General features: G+C 39.7%; 2 protein-coding genes across 2 annotated transcripts; one reads left to right on the top strand and one right to left on the bottom strand.

The window, feature by feature from the left end:
- atp6ap2 (ATPase H+ transporting accessory protein 2) lies at positions 1-5,363 on the bottom strand. The gene is made up of 10 exons (XM_055031949.1): positions 5,305-5,363; positions 5,086-5,186; positions 2,831-2,961; positions 2,599-2,727; positions 2,416-2,511; positions 2,178-2,315; positions 1,808-1,861; positions 1,560-1,709; positions 1,359-1,478; positions 1-195 (listed from the first exon to the last, which is right to left on the bottom strand). Exons 1-10 carry the CDS (start codon positions 5,361-5,363, stop codon positions 1-3), a joined length of 1,173 nt encoding a protein of 390 aa, XP_054887924.1.
- On the top strand, positions 5,148-24,396 carry dcbld2 (discoidin, CUB and LCCL domain containing 2). The gene is made up of 15 exons (XM_055031454.1): positions 5,148-5,483; positions 10,286-10,510; positions 12,894-13,031; positions 16,134-16,185; positions 16,279-16,351; positions 18,752-18,885; positions 18,984-19,024; positions 19,186-19,401; positions 19,980-20,104; positions 20,536-20,680; positions 21,460-21,609; positions 21,698-21,791; positions 21,865-21,914; positions 21,993-22,127; positions 22,924-24,396. Exons 1-15 carry the CDS (start codon positions 5,381-5,383, stop codon positions 23,310-23,312), a joined length of 2,070 nt encoding a protein of 689 aa, XP_054887429.1. The 5' UTR covers positions 5,148-5,380; the 3' UTR covers positions 23,313-24,396.
- The last annotated feature ends 223 nt before the right edge of the window (positions 24,397-24,619 follow it).

A 24,619-nucleotide genomic window follows, 5' to 3' on the forward strand; every position in this document is an offset into this window, starting at 1 on the left:
TTAATCCATCCTGATCTTCTGATTGGTCATCCTGTAGATGATGCTGTCATATCCCGGGTCCATGTTCCACAGGTTGTAAGCAATGACGATGACTGCGAGGGCCAGAGCGATCATCAGCCACAGCACGATGTTGAAGATCACAGCGTATTGAAAGTTGTACTTGTAGGCCAGGTTGTAGGGGCTGCCTGGGTTACTCTGGAAATATTCAACCCAGTCAAATAAGTAAAATACAAAGTGTGCGTAGACACATTTATCTAATTCAGTTGTTATATAGCATTTACTAGGTAGAGATACAGTCTGACAAAACAACAAGTCTTCCACTCATAATGATCATAATAGTTTGTGTTCAAACCGCAACACTCACAAGTATCAATAAGGGCAAACTAAACAATTACAACACATCTTTATTATATATTCTATTATGTGACAAAATTACTCAGGCTGTCACTTCATATTTTAATCATGATTGGATGGATGCACAAAAATGACCACTAAGACTAACCTGGTGACACGCCCAAATCACTATCTCGGTAAACATAAACAAGCACTTCCATCCGGCTAGTTCATAAAATGACAATGATGCATCTTATTGGCAATAAAAACTGCTTACATATTAACTGAGAAGATCGACAGAAGATCAAAATTTTATAACATGCTACATCAGATGATAAGTCACATTTCCATATGATGTATACAAAGAACTCTGGAGATTAAGTTTAAAAAAGGAGAAATAGCTTTAATTTAAATTGGGTGTGCTCAAGGTTATGAGCTCACAAGACAACCCTCATACATTGTCAAAAATTTTGGGAAAATTAGAAATTCCTTTTGATTTTTTATGAACTAAGAATTTCACAAATCATGAACTGTGTTTTGATTATTCTTATTGTAGTTTTCCAGCGTGTCTTACTTTAATGTAGATGTGTGAAGCACTGAAAACCTTGCACAAAGCCTATTTGGTTTCAATAAACAAAAAATGGATTTTTTGAAACTAAGAGTTAAAGGCCTCTGTTCAGTATAAAATTATACAGTGTGCTTTTGTGTAGAGACAATAGGAAATATCAATGCATTTTAATATTCAAAACATGCCACAACATTTCCTTAAATGTTATTAAAGAAAAAAAAAAGCAAACAAGAGCATAAAGCTGCTACTATAAATTACTACTAATTCTCCCAGATATTTTGTTTATGTTTGGAGTAACTTATTGATTACAATTGTGTATTTTGTTTTTAATTTTATGCATGTTTAAGTTTCTTGGTTTAACTACCTATTTCTCATTAAATAACTGAACTAGTGCTCTCTCTCTCTTTATCGCTCTCTCTCTACTGCCACATCTTATTAGAAGTAACAAAGGACTTACAATCTGTTTTGATTCCAAGATTGAACGAGACTTTCTGGTCAAAGGAGCTTCAAAGGTTTTCACAGTAACAACCTCCACTACAGCCCTGTTGCCATAGAGTCGATACATGTCTTCTCCAAACTGTAATAAAAAAGCAAGAATATGGTTAAATCTAAGGTACATTAAAGATAATGTTGACAGTTTTACTCCCTCAGATCTTACCTTCTGGAGGACAGAAGCAAGAATGGCCGTGGCGTCGCGGTACTGAGGAGAGTCTTTGCCATAAAGACGACTCAGCTCCTCCAAGCCGGACAGCTCTAGAGAGTACAAATCAGGGGAGAAGTCCTTGGCCAGATGTCTGTGCCTCTGGAGCTGTGAGAGGAGTAGATCTCATTCAAACCTGATTCACCAGTTTCCTTTCTAAGATGGAAAAAAAAAAAAAGAGATCTGCAACATCTGGGGCAGTTTACCAGAGCGGTGATATCGTGCAGTACTTGAACCTCAGACAGGAAGAGCAAGTCAGCCTAGGACGAAAATAAGTAGAAAGGTTATGGTGTGAAGTTTGGTTGGAACATAATCATACAGACGCAATCTTTTTCAGGTTCAAATTGGGGCTGCAACTAATGATTATTTTAGTAATGGATTTTTTGAATAAAAAAATTTAAACATTGTCGCTTTTTTATTTAACCATGTAAGCCTTTTTAGAAAATTTCAGAAATACAATAACAGATCCAAATGAACCAATAATCTTATTTATTTTTAAATAAAAATAATTCTTATAGTATATTTTTTTTAAACAGAAGATGTAGCTAACGTGTACTGCAAATGTTAGACACCAACTTCTGAATTTCTGCTTAGGGAGTTGAGGGGAAGAGAAGTCAGCACGGAGCCATCCTGGGAAAGGCGTGCGCGGATCTGCTGTAAGGTGACCGGAAGGTCCTCAAACACAGCATTGGCCTTGCCAAGCATGTACAGCCGCTGGAGGGGACAAAACATTAGGCAAAGATATACAAAAATAAATGAGCATATTTGCAGATATTTATTGTTCTCTGTTCTGTATAAGCTGATTTTTTTTTACCTCCTCACTTGGAGCCAGTTGTAGCACTACGGGGGTGTATTCAGAAAACAAAGAGTGGACCGTCTCTGCAACACTGTCCAGGGTGAAGGGTACTGGCTGAGAGAGGAGAAGCCAGCAGGACACTGAGCAATTCACTATACTGTAGATTTTAATCTACTTGCTTCCAAGAACTGCTTGACTCACATTTTCCAGGGGGTAGGAAGCCACAGTCTGAGGAAAAGCCAGGCTGTCAACTCCTCTTACCACCACCAACACATTAGCCCGGGGTCGCTGGAACAACGGACCAGCTTGGAGCCCAGGCCACAGCAGATCCTGGGCAAACAAAAACATATTGCACTTTTAAGCTACCAACATCACAATCTCAGCACGCATCTATATAAGCAAGTTATGTTTTTCTTTACGGCAAATAAGATACCTCTTGAATAGAGAAGCCCATAGTCAGGGCCACCACATCAGGGACTTTCTCTCCAGAAACCGGCCAGTCTCCTTTCTGGAACGACACAAACTCGGGAGCCTGAAGGACCGTGAAGCTGTCTCCATGGACACCTGAAGAACAATGTAGATTCTTGTCAGTCCGAGCAAAACAAGACACGTTTTTAAAAGATGTTTAATTTTAGCTAAGCAGTTGATACTTTTATCCCTACCAATAAACTACAATGCTCTCACAATGACACTTAATGCTCCATTTAAAGTTACCATGCCTTGTAGTAGTTTTATGACTGCACTACGTGTATAAATTTGAAGTAAAAAGGTGAAATCTTGGCAACGATGTTTACAGCTCCGTGGATGGAGAAATACACTCGTGACATAGAGCAGCAGTAAAAATGGAAGTTAAAGAGGAACCAGTAGCCCAGAACAGTGTCACATGACAGCACAGGCTAATAACTAATTACCTGAAACTAGATACCACGTTATTATAAACATTTTCAATGGACATAATTGTAACTTTGAAGAGTAAATGACACATTTAACCTTAATGCTAGCATAGCGACAAACAAAAAGCAAGTTATGTTAAATTTTATGAGTTATGTCATAAGTTTTATGAAGCAGGAGCTGAATAGTTTTCCAAAACCAGTGCTATTTAGATGATTTACGTTTCTGATGCTCATTGACAGATGAAGCAAAACACGGGAATAACAGAAAAAAAGCTAAATGACCATGCTAACGATGTCCCTGGGCTGAGTAGCGACCTTTCAGATGAATATTGAGGTCCGCGGCGTTAGAAATATAACAAAGGAGGTTTGTGAAACTATGCGTGTCGATTGTTTAGCATTGGACACTTCCTACCTACTGAGGCAAGGCAACAGAGAGCAAACGCGAAGGTAAAACCAGCTTTCATCGTTGGGCAGGTCGTCACCGACATCTTTCTCCTACGAACAGCAACGGTCAGCTGACCTGACGTCATCGAAGAACAAAGCATGATGGGAGCGTTTGTAGTTTATAGCAGCAAGACGAGCCAGCTACGACCAGCTGTCTAAAAAAATAATGAAATATTAGAGAGGAATGCAGTCTACAGTTTTTTTTTGTATACTACACGTACATCTGTTAAGGTGAAATGTTTATATCTGTTCATTGAGATTATTGTATTTTCTATTGCTGCGTTCCATACACCTCGGAAGTCGGAACGAGGAGCGCTCCAGTTAAAGTGGAACACCGACCAAAATAACAGGAGCACCTTAATGGGAACGAATGCATGGTTTTTAAACTGTTTTAAAAATGCAAACTGAAGAGTCCTTAACTCTGATACCCCTAAATAAAACGTAATGCAAGGCCTTTTGGGATGCTGAAAAGGTTGTTGGTACTACCAGGGAGAAAACTAAAACGTGCGGCCCTCGAGGACCGACTTTTTGCACCCCTGCTTTGGGATATTAGTGAACAATTAGCATCATCATATCGACCAAAGAACAACAGGTGTAAGGTTATAAAATAATGTACCAAAGTTTGAACACCCCTCAGCCACATGGTGCTCAAATCCATTGAGTATTACAATTTAATGCAAATGCACAGTTTGCATTCAATGGGGGAGGGGAATCTTGTTTTTCTTGTGCTTTAAACATTGTGATGAAAAACTTCCAGTATAATAAAATGTTTTCTGTGGTTGTTGTGACAGAGTAGAGTGGTCATAACAATCAGTTCCGAGTGTGATTTATCCTTAACGATTGCGTTAAAGGTTAAATATTTTGAATGGGGGTGGGATCACTGGCAAACATTTTTAAAGAAAATAAAATGTGAAATATTTCATAATTATTATTTCTTGCATTGTTTCAAGGGAAATACTTAAATATTTTTAAGTATGATTCAACTACAATATTTTCCTTAATTTTCAATTATTTTAGACAGTGTAGGTATTTAAATAAAATAAAAAAAGGTTTATTAGATAGTTTAGGTATTGATTATTTTCAATAATTTCAATCTCTTTTTAAAATTGACATTTAAACTGTTTCTTTTTTGTTTCCATTAGGATGTGGAGCTGGTTAGATGCAGTTTAAAAACGACAGCTCATCTACAGAAATCCATTTTCTTTGACTTTAGGATCAGTTTTTTTCTTCTTCTTCTTCTAAATTTTTCCTCAGGGGCTCATTGATTTTTTTGATAGTCCGGCTTTTGAATGCCATATTTAAATTGTTTTTGTGCTGGATCATTCAGACCACTTGGCGGACTCGGGGATACCATTCCCAGATCCGGAGGTGGAGTCTGCGTGTGTAGGAAGTATCTCCACAGATTGGCTGAGTGTGTGCAGAGCAGTGACCTCCTCCACAGCGAGCGTGTCGCTAACCACCATTAAATCTCAACCAAACAAAAACACATCCACGGGAGGACACCGGGCGCTCACCCGCCTTCGAGGAGATAAAGATTTGGTCTCCTTCCTCTATTTTTCCCCCCCCTCACTTTTCGTCCAGGCTGAAGCGGTGCAGCAGCAGCTGGGGCCAGAAGCGAGCAGTATGCATTCAGACTGCAGGCTGCTATGGGCAGAGCGGTAATGGTGGGCAGGGGACCGACAGGGGCCGGGGTGCTCGTCCTGTCCGTGCTCATCGTTCTCACCGCGGAGGGCTGTCGAGGGCAGAAAGGTTGGTGCCACACCGCGGCGGGGACAACCGGAGGAGACCCGTGTCACCGCAAATACACGAACTCATCCCGGTTTAAGGTGTTGTTGGGGGGGTTAGGAAGTGTTATTGTCCGGCTAACTGAAACCTGCCTTACATGGCCGTGTGTATGTGTGTGTACGTGGGCTCTGCTTCACGCCGCGCACTGTGGAGGCTGGTGTTTTTTGGTGGAAAACTGCTCAGGGGGAAAAAAAAAAAACCCAGGCAAACCGGTTCCTGAGACTTGACGTTTTCGTTTTGTAAACGTTTATAACAAACGAACAGCAGACGTTTCAGGATTTTACCACAATGTGTTTCTGATTTTAGTCTCCCAATAAACTGGTTACCATTTAGGTTTACCATTTGTTAGGCCTTTTTATAGGTTGGTTTAAAGAACGACGCCATTTAAAAGCTTTATGGCCTTTTCTTTGCCATAAACACAATTAAATGATTGATACACATCACAGAGGACTGGGTGCTAAGCTCAAAACTGGACCCAAATAACAGCATAGCTAAACTCAAACTCAAGTTTAACTAAACCACACTGGGGTGGAGTGGCTTTTTCTACCACTTTGGGGGTGGGGGCAAACACGTGTGCCCAGTTTGTCATTAACTTATTGACTCTAGCAGTACTTTTTTTTAAATATACACAAAGATGGTATTCAATCACCTCAGGAAAGATTACTGGTGTTGCAGAGCGTAATGTGAGATGGAGCTCACTCTGCAGTTTTTCAGTAACATTTCTGAGTCATTGTCGTGTTTTTGTTCTGCTCATCTGGATAATGTCCACTCAGAGGGCTCTTGCATAACTCAAGGCTCGCATAATATTCACTTAGCACCATGGCGTGTGTCTGCAAAGTTTTATCACACAGCCCGGAATCCAGAATAAGGTTCAAACCATTACTGTGACAACATCTCTCACAGTACATTTTGTAATACAGCTTTAAAATGAAAACAGCCCATGAGCAACAGCTAATGGGTAGGACTACTGGCATTGTACCTGAGTGTCTTGTTTTTCCTCAGTAGGATTTGCTAAATAATATGTGATTTGCCTGAAGCAATTTAAGTTCTTAAATTATAAACTGAGATGGCACTGCTGCTATTCCTCACAGTAAGTGTCTTAAGGTTAAATATTCTAGTCTTTTCAACTTAAAAAAAACAACAACATGTTTTCAAGACAAAATTTTTCATGGTATCTTCTTTCGGTTAAAGATTGTGGCCCAAAATCTGAAACCTGTGAAAGGTTGTTATTCAAAATCACTTCCTAAATGCAAAACAACATCTTAAATGTTCCAGTTAATGATGTTTTCTGAATATTCTGCCTTGATAAAAGTGAGGTAATTTACTTCTGGTAGTCTTTTTGATGTCCTCCTGTAAATTTTTTTAGTATGTACTTAAAAGATTTAACTAGATATTCTACTCATCTTTGGGTAAATTAAATAATTTGGTTGGGCTAAACACTGCCGTTAATAGCTGTTGAGTGGTATAGAAGAGTGACTTTTATTCAACGTTCATGGCTCAAAATGCAACTTTGGCTGTCAGGACACAGAATGTTGTGGCATTGACAAACAGTGAGACGACGTTCAATAATGTGAATGATATTAAATATTGAGGTAAAATTTGTAATTGGCCTTTAAAACCAGTACCGATCAAGCAATACTTGTCAAAATATCCTTTCATTGAGAAACTTCCAACCCAGCCAAGAAGATGAGTATGAAAGGGCAACACGTGGGCAGGAGGAGCTTGTTGATCTGGGCCTGCAGTGGGATGCTTTCTCTGATGTTTTATGTTTTCACCATGCAAATCACTTTGAATTACCCTGTTGCTGAAATGTGGTCTACAAATAAACTTGCCTTTTACTGCTAATTGTATTCAGTCTCGCAGCTGAGCTTATCACTAAACATATTCTTGGAAATGATCAAACTTCCAACTTCATAATAAAGCTGTTATTATTATTGAATAATGTAAGGATATCAGTTGTACTTAACCCACATTTCTTTCTCTTTTTCCCCATCACTACAAAGTCTCCACCGCTTTATCAAAGTCGACATCAAGGGCAGTGAAAGTCCATCCAACTGACTGGAAATATTTTTGGCACACCGAGCATGAAAGCATCTCATTAGAAATGTAATAACCCACTAAATACTGCATCGAGGCAGTCATTTGCAATTGTAATATAAACTGCATCAATATTGAGATGATGACTTGCATTCAATGGATTGTGCAGATCTACTTAAGTCAGTAACAACAGTTTCGCTGTAGTCTTCCAGCGTGTGTGCATGAAGTTTTAAAAATGTTCCCATCTGTTTGATGACCAACTAACTCTTCAGTTTTGTTTGTAGGTGTTTAGGTTTTCAACCATAATCCTCCTGCCTGTACAAAATAGATTTGACTTTATTAAGCTCGTTCATTTGTCGAATAGGCTTGAGAGTCGAGAACCAGCAATCATAAGCTGTCTGATTATGAGATTGACACTGGTATCCTTGTGACATTTAATGATTAAACAAACAAGTTTGGTCACTTTGTTAGATTTTTTTATATTGTTTATTTTCTTTTAACTCTTCCAGTTTCTTTCTAAAGTCTGTTTGGCTGTGAAAACAACAGTTTGACCTCAGTCACATGAAATGAGTTTAGATTTTGCTATAATTGTTCTTGGGGTTTGGTTTTCTTCCATATGATGATCTAATTGATTTGCATATGAATGTCAGTGAAGCACAAAATATATATTTTTATATTTTCTAAAAGATAAACAGTCTTCTATGGCTACTAGGTTTCATATTGATTTGTCCTCAAATTCTATACTATCATCTGTTCTCATTGTGGTTCAGGAAACCAGTGGCTTTTATTTCTTGCATTTCTGAAAACTGCTGAAACCACTTCTTAGGAATTGTTCTATTCGTAAGCAGTGATGGTAAATATTCAAAATTTCAAATCAAACTCCATTCCACAGTTTGAAAAATGTAAATGTATGATCCTACATTCATTTAATTAAACATCCACGGTGCAACAGTAGGGATCTGTAATCTTTCTTTTGACCTCATCAATAGCAGAGTATGTTTGTTCGGAGCAGAAATGTGTAACTGAGACATCTTGTTTTGTCTTAAAACCGAGGTCAAGATTTGTGAGCTAGTGCAAGGTTTAAAGATTCAAACTGTTTTCACTGTTATTGCTCCTGGTTTCTCTAGGCAGCTGGATCAGGTTGTTAAGATAATGAGTAGATGTACAAAAGAGTGTGTTCAGGTTTCAGAATGCTTCAAACCTTTAATTTCCCAGAAATTACTTACGATAAAGGAGCTGAAAGGGAAATATGTAGGAAAACTTCCAGCTTGAAAGGTTCGTGCGAGTAGATTCATCTGATTGCACTGAGCTGATCAATTAATTAGGACCACTGAATGGACCTTTACATTGGAGTCAGAGTCTCCCAGGTGCACAACAAACATAACTTCCTATGGTGCTATGCAGGTAGGATGACAATTTGGGGTTAAGTGTCTTGCAAAATTGCACAAATGATGGGGTGGAAGATGGTTTCTGATTCATCTGGGACATTTCTTGGGCTTGAACCCAAAATGTCAATGTGAGCTACCTGGTGATGCATTGTGCTTGGAAAAGCTTTGTTTGTCATTGTATTGCTTCTGGTTCATCTGGCAAAATTCCTCCATTTCCGAGATGTCCCAATCAGTCCGAAGTGGGGGACTTTTCCGAAAAAGTAACTTGACCTTTGTCCTCTGCAGTTCAGTCCTGGTACTTGGTGCAGAAAGTCAGTCTATCTTTGATGTTATACTTTGAGAAGATCAGCTTCTGCGTCTGCTTTCCTTAGCATTGTCTATCTTACTCTATGCAATTGCAATCATACCAGCATGCTGCCATTGCTCTACACTGGTGGCAAACAAATCCTTCAGCTGAAACCTGTGTAGGCGACGGTTCTTGCACATGGACGCTTTGAAGCTTCTTAGCAGTTTGATTATTTGTTGATTGGTGTGCAGTCTTTCTTGTAACAATATAATCGAACTACCTTCATGAAAATTGATTACAACATGTGATGTAAATAGCCATGGTTTGCCATAGGAAAAATGATTTAAAGCCACTTTAAGCAGCCATTTTGCCCTTCTAATCCAATAAAAATGACAGCATACTGTCAGTTTAGCACTCCTGGTTAATAATTTCCTCCTAGGCAGACCATGAGATCACAGAAAGGGTGATAACTGGTCATTTGTGCCTGGCCAAAACACAGCATGCAGCCTATGTTTTTATAATTAAGGAAGTTTTCATTCATTTTGGGGAAAAAGGGCATTTTGTCTGAATAGCAACTTTCTTAATTGCAACTTACACACGATGCAAAGTGTCGCCATAAAAACTGAAACAGTGAAGATTTTTATCAGTTTGAAAACTTTCGGCCATTGAACAGCTTCTGGGGAAGCCAGGGTTGCATTAGAAGTCAGGACTGTGGATGGTAATTTCCCAAGGTACCTTAAGAGAAGGAAAAAAGGTGAAAATTCAATGATTTGTTGGGCTAATTGTAGTCTCCAGTTTTCTACATTGCCAGTGAAAGGATATAGATGAAATTTGATTTTATTTTTGTTCACATGCAGAGCAGTAAAGAAAGACAAGAATTTTGAAAAATACTGGAATTTCCTCACCTTTTTTTCTCTCTCATTGTCCAAAAGTTGTTCCTCCATCTCAAGCCATAATTTCTTTAATTTTCTTCTTCTTGCTTCTTTGTTCATCTGTTCTTTCCCTTTGTACTTTGCTTTGCAAATGTAAATGTGTGTATTTATGTTGCACTGCAGGTGATGGCTGCGGCCCCAGTGTGCTCGGCCCCAGCAGCGGGACGCTGTCCTCTCTGGACAATCTGAGGACATACCCGAGTGACACTGTGTGTGAGTGGGAGATCACTGTGCCGCGTGGAAAGAGGATCCACTTTCGATTTGCTCTGCTGGACTTAGGAGACAGTGACTGCCAGGTCAACTATCTCCGCCTCTACAACGGCATCGGATCCAAAAAGACTGAGATTGGTGAGCAAAAAAAAAAACAAAAAACAATGATACTGACTGGTTTTCTAAAACAGACTTTTAACCATCAAGTTTTAGGATTAGAGGGTGACTTTTAGGAATGATTAGAAGCCACTCTTTGCTTCAAGTCAGGCAGCTTTTGGTCCCAGTTTATAAACTGCACCAAGTTGATGTTTGCTGTAAGTGAAGTTGTATAGATATTTTTGTTTGTGTGCTTATCAAGAAAAAAAATGTCCAAAAATCTAAACACTTGGGGACATTCAGCAGTTACTCTGTGGTGATCAAATAGTTTTGAAGTTATTTTTGACTGGGATGATCAGTTTTTGATCTGCCATCATTAAAATAACTGTAAAAGTGTTATTTTTGTTACTCTCAAAGTTAAGGGCCATGAATGCAAATTCCCTCCATATTTTTTATGTTTGGATGGATAGATATAAATTCACATTGAAATTTAAGCTTGCAACATTACTGATTTGTTGATAGGTTTCTGAGATATAAGCACTTTTAGTGTGCACTGTATGATGTTTTTGGTTAATTGTTAAATTTGTGAACTTTCAGGCATAGATTAATTTTAAGAAAACCAAACTACACAGTGCTGATGCTCACTGGTTTGAGTAGAACAATGCCCTGGTTATATTTAAAGCTACCCAACTAAAAGTGGTCTACCTTTACTCTGATCATGTTTCTAAACAGAATGTCTACTTTCCTTCACAGTAAAATGTATTATGAAGTTTATATGGGGTAGATTAATTTAGGGACAACAAACCACTAACCTCAAGCCCAAAGCAGTCTACTGTACTTTGACATATGATACTGAAATTTAAAGCTGCTTTCTCCTTTGTTTAAAGAACACACAAAAAACATAATGGATGGGTATTTGGTGATTCTACAAGCAGAACCACAGAAGCCCACTTTGTGTGTAGTTATGAAAGCAGCAGCCATTTATGAGAGGATTGTAGCAGTGAGTGAGAAACGCAAGCATTTCTCACTGAATTTAGGCAGCTTTGTCTACTGTCATTGACTAAAATTATAATCCACTGTCGTGTTTGCACTTCTGAAACATACCACACAGTCTTAAAGGAAAGTAATTGAAATGGAGCTAATTAATAGTTAAAAAAAATACACGTCTGTATTTTTATTTCTTAATTATAAGTAACTGATGTTTTGTAGGATGAGCGTTGGATTCAAAACAACAGTCTTTTGAGTCGGCAACAAGCCAACAATAGCAACACTAGATTGGAGATAATAAATACTCTGGTTGAAATTCGGGTCTTACAGAGTCTCAGTGAATTATTGTTGCGAGCAACTTAATAATGTTGCATAATGGATTATTGTGAGCCGTGTAGTTCTCGCTCTCTTTACATTTTATGTTTTATTAAAAGGCCTCTTGGATTAACCCTTTAAAAGTAAGGGAAAAGTCACTGTGAAAATATGCTGATCAACCAAAAATCCGTGACACAGGAAAAGTGACGCTGCTCATTCTGCTACAATGGAATGTTTACTGGCCCCATACCAGCATGAACACCTCATCAGCGATGGGAGTGTCATGGTTAGAGCTTGCTTTTGAAACTTGGAAGTCAGTCATCTGTTAGTCAACTTAACCTGATGTATAAAGTCCTGCTTCTTAATTTGAATTCAGTTGTGCTAATATAATTTTTTTTTCTGTCTTAGGACAATTGCTGCTATAAGTTTTGATGTGGATTGAATTAAACTTGGGCTTAAGTTTGATTTCATTTTGTTGTGGTTGAGGGAACACATGATGAAGTGGTTGGAGGAAATCCTAAAAGATTACTTGAGTATGCATTAAAGTGACAGCTTGGAGAAAGCTTGGACTCATTATGAATATTAAGGTTTTTAAAAAAGTAACTTAAAAAAATACACATATTTTCCTTCCTGTTATTCCTACAATTTGAAGTAACTTTATTGAGTCATCAAGGAAAATGTCCTGGAATTGCCTGTTTTTTCTCCAGCTTTATAGAGCATATCATAGTGAGGTGCAGCCCTTCCCCCACATGTTGCTGGACATTGCTCAGCTGAAAGGGGGTTACTATTTTCTCACTTACAATAAAGGCGGATTGTTGTGTAGATATTTCTGGTTACTCTGATCATGGTGTACAAACTAAACAAATTAAAGGAGTGGTAGATGAGCGGTAACATTTTTCTAAAATGACATTTAGAAAACCATGACATCATGCCTGTAAAACAGCTGAGTGAATGCAGGCTGGCAAATTGAGGCGAAACCATAACTAATTAACCAGCCAGCCTCACTTGTTATGCCTGCATTACAACAACGATACAAAAAAAGTACATTATTATGCATAGTTTCTTAGTAAATCTATGTATAAAATTTCACTAATCACTTTGCTTTTTATTTCTTGCATTAAAGTGAAATACTGTGGTTTGGATCAGAAGGTTGATGAGCTGATCGAGTCTTCAGGCAACCAGGTGACCGTCCAGTTCAGGAGTGTGATGCACCGTTCAGGACGTGGATTCTACCTGTCCTACTCCACCACTGAACACTCAGGTATGCAGGCTGCTGGCTTGCTTTACATTATTGTTTTTTTTTTTTTTTCTTCATTCTCCAGTGGCATTCATTTTAATTAAGAGTCCTGAGCACCGTTTTTGTTTAAGCCCTGGAGGTAAGAGTTGCTAGGATTTTCTGTGTTAGTCACAGCTGTTTTCTTTCTGTACCCCAGCTTTATTTTTATGACTATGAAGTAATTGTATTGTCCTGAAAAAACACTCATACATAAGTCTTTTAACATATGGGTTTGTCTAAAAGCTGGCAGCTTGTTGCATTTTCCTTGTCTCTGTATGTCATTTGATCTGAGCTATCAGATGTGCAGTTGAAACCAGATGTTTACATACACTGTGTAAAAAGGAATATAACCGTTTTCTCTCACTTCTTGGCATAAAGTGTGACTGAAGGTTTCCTAGATTACATCAGCTAGGATGACCAGGATTATTCCTTTTTCCCTGAATGCAAGAACGATGGCTTCACATTGGCAGTTTTACTCATTATTTAGCAGAATTTCACCCTTCAAACCTTTGACATGGGTCAAATGTTTTGGGTATCCATCCACAAGCTGAACCGGTATATCCAGGTCAGCTTGTACTCAGACACATCTCTTGCAGATCAGGCTATTATGATACTCACTTGAAAATATTAACTAGTTTGGCGTTAAAACATCTTAAATTTATTGTAAAAAAAAGTAAGTTAATGTTTTAATCACAGGTATAAAATGTTGTCCTGGCAGTAATATTTAATCTCTTATAGGTATTTTTGTTGTGGGGTTTTCTGTTGGGCAAAAGTTTGTGTCGCATGCTGACATCTTTATTGCGTTGTTGAAGCAACTAACAAATAACTACATATGCTAGCTACCCTTGCTAGCTAGCTAATGAAGTCTTAAATTTGAGTATGTGAAACCTGCAGAAAACCTGGTTCCAATGCTGACTGGTGTCTGCCTTTCCCCCCCCAAATGTGACAATAGCCATTACTGCAAAACATTTGGACATCCATTTGGAAACAGTAATCTTGCTTTCTAAACTGGTTTGCAGGAATTACTTCTTCTTCTCTGAGTGACCTCTTAGTCCAAGTCTGTTAGGGATTCATTAGATAATGGACGCTCACTTACCAACTTCAGCTTTTACCGGCCTCCTTCCTGGACAGAGTGAAAGCTAGACCTTCTTCGAACAGATGAATGTGGCATCTTCTAGAAATTGTTTGTTCCCAAGGATGAACCAGACTTGTAGAAATCCAGTTCTCTTCCTGACATCTTGCCTGATTTCTTCAAATTTTTCCCATAATGTCACATGAGGAAATGTTCGCTGTTGTTCTTTTAAATACGTCCACATCTTTGCATCCTAAACTTGAGAACTTAAAAACTTGTGACAAACAAATATCTTGTTTATCTCAGTACACATGTTGGTCAGTAAGTTACAGAAATATTTAACGGTGTAACGGTCATCGTGACTCGACTGAATCACACTGGGTGGCATTTTTCCCACCACAAAGCTGATGCATGAGTTTTCCTAACATGATCACTAAGGTGTGTGTGGGTGGGCAGCTTGACCAAAAAAAATAATGTACCAATCACCATGGTGAATGTGAGGTGGCTTTTTTTTCTCTCTTTTTTTTTTTCCATCTTAACTTTGTTTTCGAGGTACAGTTTTTGATCATATTAATGTGGTCACGACAGAAGGAGGTTGCAAGTCACCGCAGAGTTTACATGACATTCCCAGCAGCCCACATCATCCTGTGAGACATGACTGCTGCGTTTGATCACCCATTGTACTCCCACAGGCATGCAGGGCCACTTTGTTGTTTTTCAGAGTTTACATGGAAAGATTCACGTCGGGTTCAAAATTCAAATTGAATCTCCTCGGATTTATGGGTTCAGATTTATTTTTCTTTGAATGATGCAGTTTAAGCCACAATTAGGACAAATCCAGGGCGTCTGAAGTTGGTTGGCAACATGCGAGCAGCTGCGGGAGTTTTCAGGTCCGATCCAAAATGTTTTATAGAGGTCATTCGGTTACTTTTCTACTTGAGTCATCTTGTACATGCTTCCCTTATGTGGAAACATTTGACATGGCTCCCACAGAATTTCATTGTAAGGTCCTCTGAAGACCTACACAGTATATTAAACAGCAGTATCAATATGTAAAATATCTCAATTATAATGAATGCTATGTTTGATGGGGTATATTTCACACGTTGTCCACACATCCTTGTAAAATCTCAAAGTTTGTAACACAAAAGCAAGTTGGCCTTTAATATGTTTTTTCCCAGGTCTTAAATTTTGTCTCGACAGAACTATTTCATTTTATATCGTATATGTATGGATTTTTTTTCCCTTCGCAGGAGTTTTTGATCAGGCAAAAGTTTGACTCGCACTCAGACATTTTCAGTGTGTTTTGTGACTGAAGACCGTTGACTCTACCGCTAACATTCTCGGCAATAAGTGTCTAAATAATGTCCTGACGTTGTACGGCCCTCACATTTAGATTTCCGTTGACAGAAATTGATATTCCTGATATTTATAAAATTCTCTTTTTCTTTCCATGGCATTCAAATTTATAGAAAAAAAAGCCATTGAAATGCTTTTATAACCTGTTAGACTCGTGGATGGGGAGGTAATTCGAAATTGTATTAATTTGTATAAATTCTCAATTTATACAAACCACTCAGGTTTTTATGGATTACACTAAATATGATCCAGTGAATAGCAAACGTTATTAGGATATACATGTTTATTATACCTATACCCATACTTTGCATATTTCAACTAAAACTAATATATTGGAGTTTGACACCCCTGATCTAACATGACAAAATATGAAAAGCTTAAGAGGTGTGAATACTTTTGCAAGGGGCTGTGGCTCTCCACTTACTGAGTGATCAAGAAATATGTAAGCAATTTTAAAAACTTCTATGCTTTAAAAGTTTCTCTAAAAACCTGTCCGGTTTTGGAAAACAATGATTTTTATTTTGTACTTTATAATTTTCAGACAACTGATTGCAAAGACACAGAGGTAGTTGCTTGTTCTGGAGGAGGAGAGAACATTTGTTGTGCAGCGACATGCGGAGAAACCAGTTCTGATGCCATTTGTTTTTTCTTTGCAGATTTAATCACTTGCCTCAACAAAGGATCCGATTTCCCAGAGGCAGAGTTCAGGTGAGCGCTGTTTGCTTTTGGGTTTATTTTATTTAGTTTTTTGTTCAAAGACCAGACTGATACTGATGGTGTTTTTGTTTTGTTCCTTCATAGTAAATACTGTCCTGCAGGCTGCTTGACATCGACAGAGAAGATTTCTGGAACTACCCCAAATGGATACAGAGAGGTGAATACTGCCATGTCCTGGTTTGATGACCTCACAGAACCCCTGCTGTGCTTTAGGTCACAGTTGCTTAGTCTCCTAATGATGACCTCATTGTTTTATTTTCCTTGGAGCTTTTTTTTTTTGCTGGAAGATGGAGGGAAGGGTGTTGCTGACAGATGGGAAGACAGGGAGGAGCGCGGGGGCGTGCGCTTCAGGGAGCGTGGCGCCCCACAGGAACAGAGGAGGGGCAGGGTCACTGGGTAAAAGGGAGGTTAGATAATAGTTTGGCTGAAAATAATAACCCTGTAATCCAGTCCAGCTGCAGGACAGCGCCGAGCAGAGCTGCGTGTCGAGTGTTTCTGGAGAGACAAAAACCTGCCGAATGAGTCAATGTTATTAAAATGCTAGAGAAACGCGTTGCATGTGGACGCCGGGGGTGTTTTAATTTGCATGTGATTCATTCATGTTTTGCTTTCTGGAGGGCGTGTGGAATTCCAGAATGGTGATTGTCAATACGTTGAATTAGTCTTTCCACCCAGATTACTGTTTCATTCTTCTAGGTGTCTTTCACCCTCTCCAACGTCTTGCTCCTGCGTCCCGCTTCTACGCGTGTGTTTAAGTGTGCGGTTTTCTCCATTGGAGGCAGGGTGCAGTGACTTTTGTCGCAGCGGTTTGCTAAGCCTCTGTCCAGGATGTGGCGTGCGACTTTTGGGAAGTTTAAGAGTCACAGCGAAGGTGTTGATGGCTTGTGGCAGCCTTTTTACTGCTGTGTTCGTGCATAAATCCTAGCATGCTGCATGTGTACTTGTCACTCTGCGGGTCACCAGTTTTCCCACAGTCTTCTCAGCTGTGAATTCCACTGTGGGTCTTTTTTCCCGTAATAAAATTTCACTCCTGCTCGAGCAGCTGCTCATATGGAGGATCTCCTCCTCTGGAAGAGGTGGGGGTGGCAGGGTAATTTGGGTTTTTCTCAGCTGCTTTGTGATGTGGAAGCAGGTTTGGACAGGAATGCGGTCGGCCGTGACGCATTCCCATGAGTGGCTCCTGGTGTCCTCCGTTCAGAGAGAATCTGATGAATCAGGATGATGTCACTTATCTGCCCGAGTCTGAAGGTTAAAGCGAGGCGGACACCGCATTGCTGCATGAAACTGGCAGCGGATCTGTAGCGGCTAACGTAAACTTCTTATTGGTCGTTGCTTTACTCAGGAACATCAGGTTTAATTAAAGTAAACCTCAAAGGTCTTCGTTTCAAAGGTTTTCTTCAGATTGCATGGCTGATTGTGGAATAATCCTAGAATAAATCCACAGTCAGCAACTAACAATTACTTTAGTAATCAATTATTTTGACAGGTGAATATTCAGATGAAAAATTTGCAACATTCAGTTGATTTTTAACTTTGTCACAACAGCCCTTTTTTATACAATATGAGAAATACATTAAAATGCATATAAACTAATAATTCAACTCCTTTTTCAAATCAGAAAATGTAAATTTTATTACCTAAAATTATAAATTTTATGACCTAAATTGCCATAACATGCCATTCCACACTTAATCAATTGTAGCAAAGGGTGTAACTACAGCTAAAACGAAACTTCTAACATCAACATGTGAAACATAAAGGGTTTAACCCTTTATACTGTGAAGGATTACGCTGTAATTTCATTGGCTTAACCGACTTATAATGGGACTGGAAAATATGGTGATAGTTTTTGTCTTTTATAGAATTTGAACAAGGTTAAGCTAAAACTATGATATTAAAGGAGTTAAGGGGAGAATGTATTTACAGACCAAGCAGGTTCTTCTTTTTAATTGCAAATATATGTTTTTTTATGCAGTTTTATCTTACCTACTCTTCTGGTGTTCTTTAAGCAAAATTTTTTTTTTCCAGTGATCCAGTTAACAATTGATCGATTACCAAGTTAGTTGACAATTACGTCAGTAAATCGATGAATCACGATTGAGAGCTTCAGCTCTGCATCATTCATGTAATATTTTTGCTAGAACTTCACAATATCTTGAATTGCTAAAGCAATTGCATGTACTCAGTATTTGGCGTTCTGTTGTTTTAGTAGTGCCGCCCATTAACGCCCTGCATGACGGAAACATATCTGGCTAGTTGGATGGACATTTTTTACCCTTGGTGTCCATATTGGACAGTGACTGAGAAGCTAACAGTCATGGAGGGTGGTGGCAACGAGAGATTTGTTTCTTTTTCTTTTAGTACAATCATTGCTTTGGAAATATTTTACCCAAAACAGGTTTTTCCAGTCTGTCATCTGTCTGGAGCCGTTTTTTTTCCACCAGCTTGAAAAGCTGTAATTTGTTTGCTCTTCACTGTTGAATAGATACGAATCTGTGCTGTAAAGGTACCTAGCAACCGTGTCTCCTGTCTTCCTTTCCTGTGCTCGTCCCTGCAGTCGTCCCCTTTGTGTGTGGCGGCTATCCATGCAGGTGCGGTGTCCAATGCTGCGGGCGGGAAGATCACCGTGGTGAGCAGCACAGGCATTCCTCACTACGAGGCAACACTGGCTAATAACGTCACTTCCACTGTGTGAGAAATTCGGACACCGCAGCCCAGAAAACTTATCTGTACCTTTTTCATTCCTGCTCAGTTATTCATTTGTAGTTTTTTGCTTCATCTTCTTTCAGAGGAATTTTATCAAAGAATCTTTTCACCTTCAAAACAGATGGTGAGTTTTTGTTTTCTTCTTGTGAAAGCGTGGAGCTTAGAAAGCAGATAGAAATAGTGTTTTTTTCTTACACACAAAAAGAGCATGTACACACTTTTCCAAACACCAACTGAAAGCATGTTTTAAACTAAGCCTCCTCCTGTGTTATGGATGCCTCTCAGGCTGCTCCGGGACGCTGGGTTTGGAATCTGGTGGTGTTTTGGACTCTCAGCTCAGCGTTTCGTCCGTGTGGGACTGGAACTCCACCGCCGGTGAGCACGTCGTGTGGGGGAAGTCGGGAGCTCGTCTGAAGAAGCCCGGGCTTCCCTGGGCTCCTTCACCCAGCGACCGGCAGCAGTGGCTGCAGGTTGACTTCAGGAGGGAGAAGAGGATCACAGGTACATCTCTGTTCTGTTGTTCTTCCTCTTTCTATGGCTTTAATAATTATAAAAGCCATAATCTTTAGTCAGAATGATTTAGTTGATTATTCCCTTCAGTTTTGGATGCTGTGCTGTTTGAAAGATTTTGGGTGCTTTTCATTTTGGACAGTTGCTGTGATGCGCAACAAGGTGTTGTTTTTGCAAATAGGAGCAGCTGATTGGCATTTTTATAAAGCTTAAATAACACTTCAGTCCAAATAAAGAATATAGTATTAGTCTTAAAGCTGCACAGTATATATAGCAAATATATCTATTAAATAACAACAGTCTGTTTGGAAAGGACGATAATTATTGGCTAATATATCCCAAGCAGATGTTCACATAGGAGAGGAAAGGGGCAGATCACGGCTGACGTCTTCATGGCAGTATTTACAACGCTATTTATACAGCTCATCTCAATTCAATCTAATCATACACACATGCATTGATCCTATTCATCAACAATAGTTTGAAAATCTGAGGGTTTTCTAATACTTTGCAGCCCTGTTTCGTCTTCACCTGTAATCTGAGTGTTTCCTCTCTGTCCGTCACTGCAGCCATTGTCACCACGGGTTCCGACCGGAGCGAGTACCAGTACTTTGTGAAGGCATACCGGGTTCTGTTCAGCAAAGATGGCAAGGAGTGGCATTTCTACAGGGAAACTAATTCTTCGCAAGACAAGGTACAAAAAAAAAAAGGAGAAATCAATAAACCCTGCTTGTTCAGCCATTACGTCACTTGCTTTTATGTTTTTTTTTCTCCCCTCCAAATTACAGTAAATGGGTAAAGTAATTTCTTAAAGCGGCAGGAGTATTTTGTTTCCCCAGCAGCTAATATTGACTAAAAGATGTGGATGGTAGGAAATGAGAGGAGGCAGTGGTCGCAGTTAAGTGCTGTAATGGCCGAGTTGGGTATTAATAATGGAAGGATATGGATTGAGTGGCGGAGCTGCTGCCTGTGACGGTTCTCTGTGGGGAAATCACACACTCCCTCATTGTGTGGGAGATGGTAGCTATCAGCTTTTCCAGTGGGGAAATAACTTGTTCATTGTTGAGCCACCTCTGACTTTCAGCTGTCATGTTTTTTTTTTTTCCTCTTCTTAATCTATGGTAGATTTTCCAAGGTAACGTGGACTACCAGGACAAGGTGAGGAATAACTTCATTCCTCCAATCGAGGCTCGTTTTGTGAGGATCAATCCCACCTTGTGGAACCAGAGGATTGCTCTAAAGCTGGAGTTGTTTGGCTGCGTTCCTGGAGGTAAAGGAAGTTGGTTCTCCACCAGCGATCCCTTCAACGTATTAAAAAGCCGGCAAAATTATTTAGCAGGTCAGAGATTTCTGGTCTCCGTGAGACATCCTGGCTCAGTAAAGGTGCTATAGGAAGAATAATAAAAGCAAAAAGTAGGGCATGGTTCTGAATTGGAAGGAAAAGTAAGAAATGATTTTGATTTTTCAACAAATTGCAACAAATTTCTGAACATGTGAACATGTATGAATACATGCACACACACACCATGCATTTGCTGAATTCAAATCCATGACACTGTCCACTTTTCTTTTTGTGAAAAACATTTGTAAATTTCTTCCACGTTAATATTGTGTTCTACTTCATGACATAAAAATATTAATAAAATACCTTGACATTTGTTATCTTAAAGCCAGTAAGTTTAAGGAGTGTGAATACTTTTTGCAAGTCACTGCAAGTTTTGTTAAGAAGAGAGTATGGTGAAACATTTTTATATCCAAACTTTATTCTATTTTTCTATTTTTTTTTTTTTTTGGCTCCAAAGCTAAAAAGAAGAAGTTGTACTATTTGAACCACCCTGTAATGAATCACTTGTTTTAGGACTAGTTAAGGATTTTAACGATGCACAAAACTGCTGTTAGCAGGATGTATAAAACTCCAAGGTTTATTTATTTATTTTTTTTAAGTACAGCGCATTTAATTTGATACAGAAACTTATCAGAAGCTCAATTTTGCAGTGAGTAAAAAAGTTCAATTCATGGACGTATTTTGTTGGGCATCCTGTTGCTCAGGTGGCAGAGCAGCTGGTACAAAACCGTTCACTACCTCCGGTTCTGGTTCCACTCCACCTCCCGCGAAGACGAAGCACCCGCCTCATCTCAGCGAAGCAACGCACACGCCGGACATCAGAAACACGACGATGCCTCCCCACTGTGGCAAAGGTAAGGTCGCTTTGACCAGAGTGAGACCTCCCATCTGTACAGTAGTAAATCTTTGTTTTCAGCTTCGATGTTGTATTTTCACTCCCAGATGTGGTGCTGATGGCAGTTCTGGTTCCGGTGGCGGTCGTGGTTCTGACTGCTCTGATCTTGACGGTGGCTTGCGTTTGCCACTGGAGGAACAAGTACGCGTTTGTATCTCCTCACATCTCCTAAACGTGACATCTCCCCTTTGCTGACCTTTTGTTCTCCGTATAGGAAAAAGAGCGCAGAAGGAACGTACGACATTCCCTACTGGGATCGGACAGGTATGTCACCGCTCTGTCACTCCGAGCCACGTGTGTGGCTACGTCGCAGCTCCGCGACTCATTATTGGTGTGCTGCAGTCTGGTGGAAAAGCATGAAGCAGCTGCTGCCCTCCAAGATGATGGAGACCGAGGACTCTGTTCGCTACAGCACCCCTGAGGTCAGCCGGCTGGCGGGACGGAGCGCCGTTCCCAGACTGCACGCTGAACCTGCAGGTGCGCCCTGTTCACTGCAAGAAAAAAAAATCTGGTCCTTTTTTAAGCTAATAAGATGTTTTAGTCACGTGTTTCTTATGAAGTTATTAACATCAAGCTTAATGTTTCCTTAGATTATTGTACAAGAATATATCTTATCAGCCTCTGTATTTGCCCCCTGGAGGCCATCTTTTCACATTACTACCTCACTTTCTCCTTAGAAGGATTGCATAATATGATATCTTAATTTACTCAGAATTATATAGAACCACAGGTGGGTAAATATCCCACATCATGGTTGTTTTTATGCAAAATATTCAGCCGATCAGTTTCTGTCCAACATGAAGGAAGTCCTAACTCTGATGCAATAGTCCAAAAGAGACGAAGTATTTGAATCAATACGAGTTTAAATCATCATCAGTTTAAATCAGGTTTGATAAATTTTAAGTGATGATCATGAACTATATTGTTTCCCTAAAGATTAAGGTTGGAAGACTTTTTTTTAAACAAAACTGATAAAAAAAATAGTTTGCAGCAGAAAAAAAGAGCAAAACTAATGATCACAGCGTGAGTATTTATCACCTTATGTCCACATTGATTAAACAGTATTGTACTGCAGTTTGTGATTTTATAGGTGCTTCTTTTAATCTTTCTTATAACTTTTTGTTGTATTTGAAACAACCATTAAAGCAGACCAAACTGGGCTGGTATGAATGCACCCTTATTGTGTTCCAAAATAGGAGCAGCTTCAAACTTCCATCACAGACAACACACCTAAACACGCCCAAAATAACTTTGATTCCTCCATTTTGTTTAGAGTATGCCCAACCGCTGGTGAGCGGTGTGACCACACTGGGTGCACGGTCGACCTTTAAGCCAGATGAAGGGCCTGAACCGGGCTACTCGGATCCAGACCTGTACGACGCTCCCATCCCACCCGACGTTTACCACCCCTACGCAGAGCCGCTGCCGTCATCAGGAGCCGAATACGCGACTCCCATCGTAGTGGACATGGGCTGCCACCTGCCCTCCAAAGTGCTCAATTTTATGGGCTCCGGGCCCAGCCCTCTGCTCACGTGGACAGACGGCAGCCAGTCTGGGGGGTCTGTCTATGACACGCCGAAAAATGCCAATGGACAGACCATGCCCACTCAGGACCTGACCTATCAGGTCCCTCAAAAAGTTCCTCCAAAGCCAGCTGGTTGAGTGCCCAAGAGGCCAGACGAGCCCAGTTTGGGGAAGGAAAACCCAGCTGAAGATGTCTTTGAGTCTTGAATGAACACTACCTTTTAGCTTCAGATTCAGCTGGAGGTGTTTGTATTTCTTGAACTTTCCTGCAAGGCTACAAACTGCTTGCGTGGTGCCTTTAGAGTCCTATCACTGAAACTACGATGAATGTGTTGGTGACGGAAAGGAGGAAGCTGACTACTGTTTGTGAAAGACTTTGTCCCCGTTTGTGACGTGTCCACCTGTTCTCTTCTGAAGCTGTGATTTCCACCCCGATCGTCTCTCCATTCAATCACTGCATGTTTTGTTACGTCGCTTACGTTAAAATGTTTCAGAGCCGGGCCATGTTGCGTTGTCGCATCACGTCGCCTCCTTATGGTACGTATGTTTTAAAGCATGACTTGAAATTGTTAATAGTTGTTGTAATTCCATCACTGCGATCCTTTTAGGTCAAACGATTATCAGATTGTTTTATTTCACATCCTGCTGATTACCGAGCGGCCTCTCCCCCTTTTCTACCCTCACTGTTAGCGGATCAATCTGTTGCACTGTTATGGTTGAAAGACGTTTCTTTTTTTATCTTTTGAGACAACTTCTGTCATGAAGTATTTTAGCCATGACCTTTCCTGATGGAGACCAAACCTTGCCTTCTGTGGTCCAAATCCGTGCCATCACAACCAAAAAATAAAAAAAAAGTCTTAAATTAGAGAAGTATAATGTTGCAAATGGTAGTGTGTGAGATTTAGTGTTTAAGTCGGTGTTGCATCTGTCCTGAAGCGTTTAGATCGATTGTTCCCGTCTTCTGTGTTCGTCGTCTGAGTGTTTTGACCGTTTTGTGGCTGAAACGTTTAAACGTCACACCAGTAAACTGCATTCCTCTCCTGCGGCACTGATCTGAGCAAAACACTGGCTGACAGGAGGGCAGATGGTGGACAAACGTGCATCAAGCTGCTTCTTTATTTTCACAAAACAGCTGTGGGAAGGTGTGCCAGTGTCACGCGCTGATTGTGTTCAATAACCACAGAGTGATTTATGGAGATTAAAGTTCCATAGTTGCATAAAATATGTGGAATCAATCTGTTTGGGGGGGAAGGAATAAAGAGGGTTTTTTATTTTATTAAAGAAATGTTTATTTCTTTAGTACTTCGCTGAAAATTCAGTCATTGTAATATAAATAATAGTTTGGCTTTCATATTAAATTAACAATATAATTAAGCATTTAAATGAGCCGATGCTGTATTTTATGAAACTTAATGGAGAAACTGAGACACACCAATCGGCTTCTA

Source organism: Poeciliopsis prolifica, unplaced genomic scaffold (genome assembly GCF_027474105.1).
Source record: "Poeciliopsis prolifica strain line A6 unplaced genomic scaffold, Auburn_PproV2 SCAFFOLD007, whole genome shotgun sequence".
Taxonomy (NCBI): Eukaryota; Metazoa; Chordata; class Actinopteri; order Cyprinodontiformes; family Poeciliidae; genus Poeciliopsis; species Poeciliopsis prolifica.

Excerpts from the sequence above, each read along its gene's own strand:
- atp6ap2 (XM_055031949.1), bottom strand. The coding sequence starts at position 5,363 with ATGCATACTGCTCGCTTCTGGCCCCAGCTGCTGCTGCACCGCTTCAGC. Across the intron at positions 2,962-5,085 it reads CACCTCCGGATCTGGGAATG|GTGTCCATGGAGACAGCTTC; the intron begins GTATCCCCGAGT and ends ATTGTTCTTCAG. Across the intron at positions 1,479-1,559 it reads TTGCTTCTGTCCTCCAGAAG|TTTGGAGAAGACATGTATCG; the intron begins GTAAGATCTGAG and ends TTTTTATTACAG.
- dcbld2 (XM_055031454.1), top strand. The coding sequence starts at position 5,381 with ATGGGCAGAGCGGTAATGGTGGGCAGGGGACCGACAGGGGCCGGGGTG. Across the intron at positions 16,186-16,278 it reads TTCCCAGAGGCAGAGTTCAG|TAAATACTGTCCTGCAGGCT; the intron begins GTGAGCGCTGTT and ends GTTCCTTCATAG. Across the intron at positions 19,402-19,979 it reads GAGGGAGAAGAGGATCACAG|CCATTGTCACCACGGGTTCC; the intron begins GTACATCTCTGT and ends CCGTCACTGCAG.